This window comes from Gadus morhua, chromosome 11 (genome assembly GCF_902167405.1).
Source record: "Gadus morhua chromosome 11, gadMor3.0, whole genome shotgun sequence".
NCBI classification, from domain to species: Eukaryota; Metazoa; Chordata; class Actinopteri; order Gadiformes; family Gadidae; genus Gadus; species Gadus morhua.
Genome location: NC_044058.1, coordinates 22,759,857 through 22,772,356, shown reverse-complemented (window position 1 = coordinate 22,772,356; position 12,500 = coordinate 22,759,857). Strand labels below are relative to the sequence as shown.

The 12,500-nt window shown below is 53.3% G+C and overlaps 1 protein-coding gene across 1 annotated transcript in view; it reads left to right on the top strand.

Annotated features, from left to right (window-relative positions):
- Window positions 1–12,500, top strand: part of thsd7ab (thrombospondin, type I, domain containing 7Ab) — an 86,092-nt gene that overhangs the window by 41,244 nt on the left and 32,348 nt on the right. Inside the window, exons 9-11 of the mRNA XM_030370385.1 lie at window positions 889–1,024; window positions 1,748–1,851; window positions 4,769–4,963. Of these exons, the coding sequence (XP_030226245.1) occupies window positions 889–1,024; window positions 1,748–1,851; window positions 4,769–4,963 (435 nt within the window). The remainder of the gene's footprint in view (window positions 1–888; window positions 1,025–1,747; window positions 1,852–4,768; window positions 4,964–12,500) is intronic.

Sequence of the window (12,500 nt, the reverse complement as noted above, 5' to 3'; positions counted from 1 at the left end):
GATATCTTCACCTCGTTCGGAGAATTAGCCGCTGCCCGCGCACCCCGGCGCCGGACCGACCGAGGGGTCGGGGGGTGAGCCAGAGACACGCGTCGGGTTTTAATGAACTGTTTGAGGCGGGGGCCGCACGCCCCCCCCCCCCCCCCCCATCAGCTGTCAGCCTTCTGCCGCTTAATGAGTGAAACGCTGCTCTGGATGTGGCCCCGGTTACCGTGGTTACCGGCGGGATCACTCGGAGCCTCTTGTTTATGGAAGCCCGCCGATTAGGAGTTCAGCTCGTTATTTTTATGCGGGCGTCTCTCATCTGTTCTCCGTGAATCACAATCAAAGGTCTCCGTCGCCGCCGCCGCACGAAGGGCTCGTAAAAAAAAAGGGACGTTGTGGTGATTAAATATGAGGGACGGAGTGAGGAGGGTGTGTTATCAAGGCCGGGTGACTCCAGGGGTCGACGGGTACACAGACCGGGGAGAACAAAACCAGTAGACGGAGAGATCCTGACCACACAGTAACCAGTAGACAGGGACATGAGCCTGCTCTGCATGGATGGATGGATGGATGGATGGATGGATGGATCCAGGGGTGGATGGATGGATGATTGAGTAAGTAAGTATTAAGTAAATGTGGACGGATTGATGCAGGGATGGATTAAACAATGGGTGGATGAATGGATGCCTGGATGTATGAATGAATGAATGAATGGATGGATGGAAAAAAGGGTGAATGATCAACCATCAACCATCCTCTCTCTCTCTCTGTCTCTCTCTCTCTCTCTCTCTCTCTCTCTCTCTCTCTCTCTCTCTCTCTCTCTCTCTCTCTCTCTCTCTCTCTCTCTCTCTCTTCCTCTCTTCCTCTCTCTCTCTCTCTCTCGCTCTCTCTCTCTCTCTCTAGCGGTGAGCTCTGTGAAACAGAAGCAGACTCGGAGCCGGCTGGTCATCCAGTTTCCCGCCAACGGAGGCCAGGACTGTCCTGAACCCCTGGAGGAGGAGAGGGACTGTGAGGCCCCCAAGGTCTGCCCCGGCTACAGGTACCGCACGCACACACACACACACACGCACACACGCACACACACGGACGCACGCACGCACGCACACACACGCATGCACGCACGCACGCACGCACGCACGCACACACGCACGCACGTACGCATACACACACACACGCACGCACACACACATACACACACACATACACACACACACACTCGCGTGTGGACACACACACACACACACACACACACACACACACAAATACACACACTAACACACACACACACACACACACAGACAAGCACACAGACACAAACACAAACACACACACATACACACACACACACACACACACACACACACACACAAACACACACACAAACACACACAAAGACACGTGCGCACACACTTATCGACACACAAGCACGCAGGCATGCACACACAGACAGACAGTCCCACTCGCGCATGTACACATGCAAACACACACACACCCACACGCAAACACCCACACGCACACACACACACAATTTCATTGTGGTAAGCTAACCCTAACCCTAAGGTTGACTTTAAGAATTTAGGCTGAACTTTAAGAAGTTCAGGTTCTGGTCCCCGAGGACGTGACCTTTAGATTCACACATTTTGGAATGTACCGACATAATTGCTGAAGTAGCGCTCTCTATCGGCAAACACAACACGGCTGCATGATCACATCCCAACATCCACGGACAACCCCCCCTAACGCGTGTGACCTTTCACCCCAGGTGGAAGACCCACAAGTGGAGGAAGTGCCAGCTGGTGCCCTGGTTCCTGCGTCAGTTCAGCCCAGGGGCCCAGGAGTCCTGCGGCTCGGGGCTTCAGACCAGAGGTACTGGGCCTGCTGAGAACAAGTCCCTCCCCCCAGCCCATCACCATCCCTCAATCACCACTCAGAACCCTAACCCCAACCCTAACCCTCCATCACCACTCACAACCCTAACCCTAACCCTCCACCACCAATCACAACCCTAACCCTAACCCTCCATCACCACTCACAACCCTAACCCTAACCCTCCATCACCACTCACAACCCTAACCCTAACCCTCCATCACCACTCACAACCCTAACCCTATACCTAACCCTAACCCTCCACCACCACTCACACACCCCGACCTGACACATTTAAAGACCCGCCCGCCTTAACACCAATCCCCCACCTACCTCAAGACCAACCACCATGATCCTTCCATCCCCACATCCCAACACCCACCACTCACCATCCCCTTCAACAACCCTCAACCCTGTTCTTCTGCCTCTTGCTAAAACAATCTCTGTTCAAATCCCACTGCAAAGACTTTTTGTTTCGGACTGCACATTGAGAGGCCGTTAATATCTTGCGAGGTGGAAATAGGGGAGGCAAGGTGGAGGTGTCACTCCTGAGATCTCTGAATGTGATCTCTGTTGAGCAGAAGAAACTTTCTCCACACTTTTTGTCTGCTTCAGAGTCCGGGGCCTGGAAAGTTCAGGCAGAATAATAATTTTCATAAAACAAATCAAATCCTGCTTTATTTGTGGAGCGCTTTCCATGCAAATCAGCAATACAAATGCTCAGCAGTGGATTCAGAACAAGAACAAAGAAATGTGTTTATAAATTGCTCTCATTATCGTTTCCTCTCCCGAAAACATTAAACAATGTCGACATTATAAGCATTTTTCACATACATATTTTTAGGAATTTCCACGGGAAGAAATCCTTTCTTCCTACACATTTGCAAATTGCGTAGAGCAGAGAGTTCAGAGCTGCCTGTGTGCTCAGTCCCTCGCCACCGCTCCCTCTACATGTGTGCTGGCAGCAGGTGAGCGTATTAGTCTCAGGGGGCTGTGCGGGGGTCTCTCTCTGCTCAGGAAGCTGAATCGAGAAGCCCTGATCACAGCTGATTCAAACCAAATGAGACGGAAGGCCGTTTCCCTCCTCGCTGAGCACCGCTGCCTCCCTGACAAACCAGCCGGGAAAAATAGAAGAAATGAGCAACCGGATGTGTGTGTGGTCGGCTTTTAGTCACGCACAGAACCCCAAACAGTTGTATGAACAGAACCCCTAAGACATGTATGCACACAGACACTAACACACACAAACATGCTCATACTCATACCCATGACACACTATGAAGACACAGACACACACACTACACACACACACACACACACACACACACACACAACATCCAGGTATCTCAATCTCTCCCACACAAACACACAAACAAACATGCATGTTGGCACGCACACACAGCAAGAGACAAACACCCACATAAGTCATGGAGCCGACTCAAGGCAAATGGAAGCGCTCCAAACTTGATAGCAGCTCCCGGAGGTGTTAGCTAGCAGTACTAACAGATTGATTTCTGTGTGGCTCCATAATCCCTCACTATGTCTGCTCTGGAGGACAGCCGTACAGCGCCATGAAATATCACAGCAGCACAAGTAATACTGCTCTATTGAGCACACACATGGCAGGGCGCCAGGGCATGGCGAGTGTGTGCGATGTGTATCTGTGGTGTGTGTGTGTCTGAGGTGTGTGATTGTGTATCGGTTGTGTGTGTGTGTGTGTGTGTGTGTGTGTGTGTGTGTGCGTGTGAGAGAGGGAGGAGAGTGTGTGTGCGTGTGTGTCTATGTTGATGTGTGTGTGTGTAGGTGTGTGTGTGTGTGTGTGTGTGTGTGTGTGTGTGTGTGTGTGTGTGTGTGTCTGTGTGTCTGTGTGTGTGTGCATGTGTGTGTGTATGGTTGTTTGAGTAAGAGAGAGGTGTGTGTGTGTGTGTGTGTGTGCGTGCACTTGCTTGCGCCTGCCTTGTGTCACTTTGAACCTCCCTGCCAGTCCCACGGGAGCTGACATAATTATATATTTCTGGTCTATTTTTCAGCTTCATTTATTTCCCGGGAGAGTGTTTCTAATGTTCTTCATCTCTCCCTGAAGCCTTGCCTCCTAACGCCACCTCTCTCTGCACACTGCGGAGACCCGGCTGGAATAATAAACAGCTTCCTACGCGCCCAAATATGGCGGGCCAAGTCGGGACGATGAAAAAAAACGAATGAACTGCTCTGACAGCCGTTCAGGAGACACTGCAGTGCATTATGTGTCCTCCATCTTTGAGATGACAAACAACACTCAATCTCTCAATACCGATACATTGTTCATTCTCTGTCTTAGTAAATTGGTCTGTATTGACGGATCTGTGTTAATTGATTCGAGAGATTTGACATGAGGAACTCATCTGCTAAGTACTTGCACGAAACAGACGTTACAAGATACTCTGTGCTTTGATCCACTGAGGTGCCAAACACTGTTTGTTTGCCAAGTAAACTGTTGCTAAGTACTTCAATAGAGGAAGTAGCAATCCTGTTCGTGGCTCTGGCCAAACGGCCCCGTTCCCCCCAGTGTGAACAGTCTTCCTGTAGGGGCCCCTGGAGCAGAATGCGCTCACACGCTGCTCCCCTGGCTGATGTGTGTCTGAATGAACCCCCAGTCACTCCTGATGAACGTGTCTCTTAAATGCTTCAATGGTGATAAACACTAAAGCTAATTGAAATTCATCATTCGTTTAGCGGATAATTGACCTTCTCTTGATGGCCGCATCGTAACGCCGCTAAATTACTCTCTCCCCCTCGTCTCCCCCCCTGTCTCCCGCCCTCCCTCCGCCTCCTGCTCGTCTCCCCCCCCCCTCCCCCCTGCCCTACCCCCCCGTCCCCCACCCTCCCTCCGTCTCCCCCTTCCCCCTCGTCTCCCCCGTCTCCCCCTCTCCTCCCCCAGCGGTGTCGTGCCGGCGTCTGGACGGGGCGGCGGCGGAGCTGGCCGAGTGTCTGCTGCAGGCGCGCTCCATGCCCCCGGCCACCCAGCGCTGTGTGATCCCCTGCCAGGACGACTGCCAGCTCACCAGCTGGTCCAAGTTCACCCCCTGCTCCGCCGACTGCGTGGGGGTCCGCACCCGCAAGAGGGCCCTGATCGGTGAGTGGGGGGCGGCGACATGCCCTTTGGGCGTCCATAAGCAGGATACCCCTTGCCCCTGTTTCTCTCTCTCCGTCACCCTATTTCTCGTCCCCCTGCCTCTCTGTCTCTCATTCTTCTCTTTCTTTTCTTTTCTTTTCCCTCTCTCTGCCAATTTCTCTCTCCCTCTCTCTCTCTCTCTCTCTCTCTCTCTCTCTCTCTCTCTCTCTCTCTCTCTCTCTCTCTCTCTCTCCCCACTCTCTACTATGTATCTTTCTCTCTCTCTCTTTATCTTCCATTATCTCTCGTTCTCTCTCTCTCCATCACTTGTTCTCCCCCTCTCTCCCTGATCGTCAAGTTCGGAACACGTCGCTGTTCAGGGGGAAAGGGAGCTGGGGGGGCTTTGGTCTCCCCACCAAATGGTTCTGGGTTCAAACCCCTAACTTGTGGGCGTCCATGAGATAGATGCCCCTGACCCTTACCTAATCATTAATGACATGGATCTGAAACGCATTGCTTGTGACTTTGGGTAAAAGGTTCTGGTTTGATTCTTAGGTGTTCTCTGGTTGAGCAAGGCATCAATCCTCTTACTGTTCAAGGAACAGTGTTCGCTCTGCACGACAGACACCACCCTAGTGTGTGTGTGTGTGTGTGCTGTTTGTTTATGTGTATCAGTGTGTGTGTGGGTGTGTACATGGATACGTATGAGGCAAACACGGTGTGTGATTGTTTTTTAAGTGGACTACAGAGCTTATCAGAGAAAGCAATTTATAAAATTCAGTCCATTAGGCAGTCGGTCCATTAAAAAACCTTTAATCTGCGATGATGAAACCGCCACCGCCGCCGCTACGCGGGGATGATTGATCACAAGACACGCCGCTGTCACGCGTGACGGCAGAAGCCACGAACACCGACGCTGTTCGGCCGGTAAGCGTTATTAAAAATGAATCGTGTCGTTTGGTGTCGGAGATCTGATGGGAAGTTAGGACAACAGGAAACAGGAAGTGGCGAGCGTCCTAAGGAGCACGGGTGACTGGGTGTCCTGTGATTGGCTGTCCTGTCGCTCGCTGGTGTCCATATCGCTGATGGACGCGGACCCAAGTCTCAGATAATTAACCCTGATCATCTTCTTCACTGCTTCATCTGGAGGATAGGGAGGCTGTTTAGATGGCCGAGAGAGAATCGGAGAGGGAGAGAGAGATATAGAGGGAGGGGTGGAGAGATAGAGCGAGAGGGAGAGGAAGAGAGAGAGAGGGAGGAAAAGAGGGAGGGAGAAAGAGGGAGAGAGGGAGTGAGAGAGAGAGAGAGAGAGAGAGAGAGAGAGAGAGAGAGAGAGAGAGAGAGAGAGAGAGAGAGAGAGAGAAGGAGAGAGAGAGGAAGAGGGAGGGAGCGAGACAGACAGACAGACAGACAGACAGACACACACAGACAGACAAAGAAGGAGGGAGGGAGAGAGGGAGGATGAGAGAGAGGGAGAGGGAGGTAGACAGGCTATCATCATAGCGCTAATGAAATGATGAAATATGGTAAAATAGCTCAGAGTTGATGTTGCAGTTGATTCCAGGAGATATTCATAGATTCATGTTCATGTCCCTCAATGCAATAATCCAGCTCAATAAAGGATATTTATGAGTGTGGGAAAATCACATTTCCATTGCCAATATATGAAAATTGAAATCAATGAATTAGGTACAGAATTAAGGGACATAATACGATATGATATAGACAAGAATGCAAAACGATAGTTAGGTTATTCTAACTCTTGTTCTATGATTGTAGGCGTAGCCGTCTAGGATTCGCCTTATGGGCTTGTCCCATTGGTGCATAGTTGAAAATGTTCAACTATGCACCAATCAATGTGCACAGCACCGTGTATATAAGGCGGCGCAAACCGCCGCCCATCCTCCACGCAATTCTTTCAGCATTTGGAGGGTACAGCAGGTGGGAAACTAGACGGCTACGCCTACAATCATAGAACTAGAGTTATAATATCATAACTATCGTTCTATTTCGTGTAGGCTATGCCGTCTAGGCTTTGCCTTATGGGCTAAGGTGAAGCTGCGAGCGGAGCCCAATCAATGTACTCCTGCTGGAACCCAGTCAAAAAACTTAAGTCACCAGGGCACATAAGACTCAAAAAAGCAGAGCATGTGCAAAACACAACAGCTTAATATTTTTTTTTCCTCCTAGATCAAGCAAGGCAATGATCAAGAGAAAAAAGTGAGTCTGCAAAGACTCGGCCCCAATCGTCCTTCATGGAATCCATGAAAAGTGAAGGGAAAAACCAGAGTAATACGGTTTCCATTAGGTCCGCTACCACTGGGGGCGGAGCTACGGATTTCGACCCTCCAACAAGGAGCTTCTCTCGTCCGTTACTTATTAAAAAAACAGCGGGAGTGCCATACTGGCAGACAAAACCAACTCATCAGTCGGCGAGCCAATAGGAACCTCTCTAGTCCGCTTTCCACTCTAAAAACGGCAGGAGAGAAGTACTGGCAGTCAAGTCCAACTCGCCATACGGCGAGAGGAATTTCAAGGATGCCGCTTAAAAGAACATGCCTCCATTCTTAAGCCGTAGAAGGGGCACCGGACTCCAACACAGAGTTGCAGAGTGAGCCCCTGGACATGTCTAACATGTAAAAACGGACAAAGGGGCCGGGGGAGGACCAGGACGCAGCCGCGCAAATGTCTTCCACCGGAACACCTCTGAGTAGAGTCGTTGAAGCGGCCACGCTCCGTGTGGAGTGAGCCTTAACGGCCAATGGTGGCGCTAAGCCCTGCCGAGCGTAGGCTAAGCAAACACCCTCACATACCCAGCGAGAAAACCGCTGTTTAGAGAGAGCGCGGCCCCTGCTAGCGTCGCTATAACACACAAACAACTGTTGTGTGGAGCGGAACACGGCAAAGCGTTTCACGTACATAGCCAGCGCCCGCACCAGGGACAGGAGATGCAACTCCGCCTCCGCCTCACTAGAATGAGGCGGAGGGTGAAAAGCCTTAAGCACAATATCTCTTGACCGGAAAGAACTATTAATGCTCTTAGGGAGGAACGCAGGATTAGGTCTGAGCAGCGCAACGGAGCTGTCCTCATAAAGCAACAAGCAGCTCGGGCTGACAGGCCCGCTTGGCAGAAACCAAAGCCAATAAGAGCGCCGTTTTAAAGGACAGGGCATCCAAAGGGGCCTGAGACAGAGGCTCGAAAAAGAGTCCCTGGACAACCCACGCAACACGGTGGGGAGATCCCAGCATGGTGTAAGCATGCGCGAAACAGGCCTAACCCGTCTAGCCTCACGCAAGAAGCTCTTGACCAGTGGATGGCCGAAGATCGGTCCACCATCACAGCCCGCATGGCCAGCCGAAACAGCTGCCACATAGACCTTGATAGTGGAAAAAGCCAAACCCTTCTCCAATAAGTGCTGTAGAAACGCAAGCACGCGCACCCTGGATAGTGCTGATAACCGCTTCAGGCAAACCTTTGCCCTGCAGGATCAACCTCTCAGGAGCCACACCAATAGCCGTCCCGATACATCGGGCGGGTGGTGCACCTTCCCATGGGCCTGTGAAAGCGCATCCGGTCTGAACGGTACCGGCCAGGGCGCCTTCCGCGAGAGCGCCGCCAGCTCTGGAAACCACAGAGCTGAGCGGTTCTCCGGAGCCACTATGATCAGGGACAATCTCTCCTGTCTGACCCGTTCCAGAAGAGGAAGGATCAGCTGGAGCGGAGGAAACGCATACAAGAGAACCCGCGGCCAAGGTGTGTGCGCCAATGCATCCACCCCCAACGGAAGAAGATCCCAAGGGTTGAAAGAGAACCACCACCTGCAGTGTGTGTTCTCCCCGCACGCGAACAGGTCCACCTGAGCCGTCCCGAACCTCTGCCAGATCAGTCTGACAATGTCGGGATGTAACCGCCACTCGTCGCGGCGGAGACCGCGAGACATGAGGTCCGCATCGAAGTTCTGGGCGCCCGCGATATGCAGGGCTCTCAGACTGAAGAGATACTGATGAGCCCAAAGCTAGAGCTCGACCGCCTTTTGATGGAGAGCAGAGGAGCGCACTCCCCCCTGTTTGTTTATGTACGCCGCCGCCGACACACTGTCTGTCCTGATCAGAACGTGGCGGCCAAGTACCAGGTGAAAGAAATGAAACAGCACTTTCCTCACAGCGACGAGTTCCAGCACATTTATGTGGACTGTAGCCACTCGCCTCCCACCGAGTGAGAGAGGCACGTTCCTCCCCAACCCGTCAACGAGGCATCTGTGAAGACCACTACGTAGGACGTCACTCTGCCCAGGGGAACACCCCTGAGAAGGGCGGGGGGGTTTCCCTAATATTTCAGGTCTGGTGACACTGAACGGGGTAGGAGGAGCACCCTGAGGTCCAACGCACGGGGTCCAACCATTGGCGAGCAAACCACCGCTGGAGTCTGCGCATAAAGAGCAGACCCAGGGTCACCATGGGATGTGCGGCTGCCATCAGCCCTAACAGGCGCACAACATGGTGGACAGTGCGGTCACGTTTCTGAAAACGCGAAAGCGGGAGAGTGCCAACAGGATGGCGTCTCGCCAAGGAGGCGAGAGCATCGCTGTCATGGCGGATGAGTCTAGGCAAAGCCCCAAGTAGACTATCTGCCGGCCGGGGAGCGGGAAGCTCTTCTCCCAGTTGATGGCAAAACCCAGGAAAGAGAGATGTTTTATAACCGTCATGGTGTCCCTTCTCGCAGCTTCCTCTGAGTTGCTCAAAATAAGTAGGTCGTCGAGGTAGAAGAGAACCCTCTTTCCCTGACGCCTGAGCAATCACAACGCCGTCTCCACACACTTCGAGAAGGTGCGCGGGGCCAGGGAGTAGCCGAATGGCAGGCACTGGTACTCGTACGCCACCCCATAAAGGCAAAACGGAGAAACTTCCTGTGCGCCTGCCGAACAGGGACGTGGAAGTAAGCATCCTTGAGATCCAGGGATGTGAACCAGTCACCCCCTCTCACACATCGGAGCAGCGCTCTGATAATGAGCATTCTGAATTTCCTCACGGCAACGAATCTGTTGAACACACGAAGATCCAGAATAGGTCTCAACCCCCATGACTTCTTGGAAACCAGGAAGTAGCGGGAGTAAAACCCTAGGTGGGACTCGTGGGGGGGGGGGGGACAGTGATGGCCCCCTTCTCCAAGAGACGGGCCACCTCTGCTGCTAGAGCCGTGCTTGCCGCTGGATCCCGTAGCCTGGTCTCCACCAACCCCATGAAGGCTGGGGGACAGCGCTTGAACTGTATGGGATGACCCCATCTCAACGTGTTGTCCAATCACGATGGTAGAACGCACCGCTCTAGCCAACACGCATAGCGGTCGGAGAGAGGGCGAGCTGACAGCTGAGGAACGCTGACCAGGAATAACCCGTATTCCTCGGCCCCTACTGCCTCCACACAGTGTGTGGACCAAGGGGGGCATCCCATGAAAGGGAGGAGGCTCAGCGAGCATGGTAGTCGTTACAGAGCTAATCGCTGTACAAACAGCGAGCTGTCTGGACGCAGGCAACAAGCCGTCCAGCCGTAACACTCATGACCGCGCGTTGTCCGCTGGCTGTAACCACAGCGCGCAGACCCGTCTTCTCACCTTCCACAGACTGTAGAAGGGAGGTAGAGGGGATAGTGTGGGAAACTAGGAAACTAGTACAAGCGTCCGTATCCACGGGCTTGTGTAATGAGTCTCCAGTCCGCCCACGGAGCTCAAAGGGTCGCCGCTTCTTAGAAGCAGGTGAACCCGAGGTTATGTAAACACGCCGTCCGGCCGCCACCCTAGAGCCATCTGGCTGAGTGGGGGAAAGAGGTCATCTAAAGGAATATCGCTCTTTAGGGAGTATATACTGCTGTTCGGTCGAACGGTCTTTCTTTTCTTTATTGGGATAAGAAAAAGTGGGAGCAAGTTTGCGGAACTTCAGGCCCCGCGGTGCTGCTCTCCTCGGCTGCGGCGGCGGCTGCTGCTGCTGCGACTGCTGCTGCCGCATCGGGGTTGGTGGTGGAGGCGGTCCCCTGGTGAGCTAGCACCTCCAAGAACCGGGGCCCAAATAGTCCATCCGGAACTAATGGGCCCTGGACGAGGCTGGCCCTCTCTCGTTCCGGAACCGCAGTGTGAGAGAGCCATATGGCCCTCTGGATCATTGTGGCCCACGCCATATGCCGGAACGGCTATCGGCTGGCATAGCTAAAGGATGGCGCTGGAGAAGCGGGAAACCGTCAGCCATCTCGCGGCCTCCTCGGGGCTGTAAGCCTCCCTGCCAGCCGACAAGGAGACCAGGGCAGAGGAGAGCAGGGCGATGTTGTTTACCGCCGCCGCAGATTGCGAGGCACAGACGAACACCCTGTCCGTCAGGCCGGTAATCTGCTTCTGAAGGCGGTCGGGGGGCAGCGGCTTCTCGTTAGGACGCCACCCGGTGCCCAGAGAGAGAAGCGCTGCTAGGGAAGGCTCCAGGCGAGGGATCCCCCTCGCCTGAGTATCAGCCCACCCTTCCACGTTGGTGAAGTCAGCGAAAGCCCTCACCGGGGCCTTCAGAGTAGAGGGGTCCCCACCCGTAGCTCCCCGGAGCGGGAGAACTCGGACGCAGAACCAGGAAAGACGTCGTCTGAGGCCCTGAAAAGGTCCCGCCAGCTCTTATAGGAACACTCTCCGGTCGCCCACGCCGCTGCCACCGGTCATCTTAGGGTTGGAAGTCATATCTTCCTACAAATCGCTGCAAGAAAAGGGAGGATGGGCGGCGGTTTGCGCCACCTTATATACACGGTGCCGTGGGAAATGTGGGCGGTGCCCACGTTGATTGGTGCATAGTTGACATTTTTAAGTGCGCGCAAGCACGCGCACGGGACAAGCCCATAAGGTGAAGCCTAGACGGCGTAGCCTACATGAAATAGAACCAGAGCAACATCTACAAATATATGTACATGCAGTGTCAATCTCCAGCGAAAACTCAGAAGGAACTATTTACAAAGCGCTGATTCATTGTGTTCATTTTGTCTTGGCTACCAAAACAGTGTTAGGATGCAGCATGCTATCGCTATCAGCTGTTAGCATGCTGTAGCGGTGAAGTCAACACCCTGTGTGTCGGTGTTAATTAAACACAGCAGACGTAGCTGTCACTTCTCCCACCGGGCTGTGTGGCGGTAATATATCACATGACACTCAGAGTCCACACAGAGACAGCAGCCCTGCGAAGACCACAGAAACATCCGGAGTAACACAAAACAGTCCGATCCAGGAGCCTGCTTGCCCGTCATATCAATTCAAGCTGATTGGACGAGAGCAATCAGGACATGGGTACCATTGGCAGGGGCTTGTTGGAGGGAGGGGTGAGGAAGGGGGGTGAGGCATGTCTGCTGCTGGTTTTTTGGGGGGGGGGGGGGTGGAAGGTTTGAATGTGCCTCTTGAGGCTGCCGGCATCAACACACACGCACGCACGCACGCACGCACACACGCTCAACACAAACTGATGAGTCACCTCCTCCTCCTTAGAATGCCCTCTTTATGCCCTCTGTAACTCTCTCTCTCTGTCGCTCTCTCTTTCTGTCA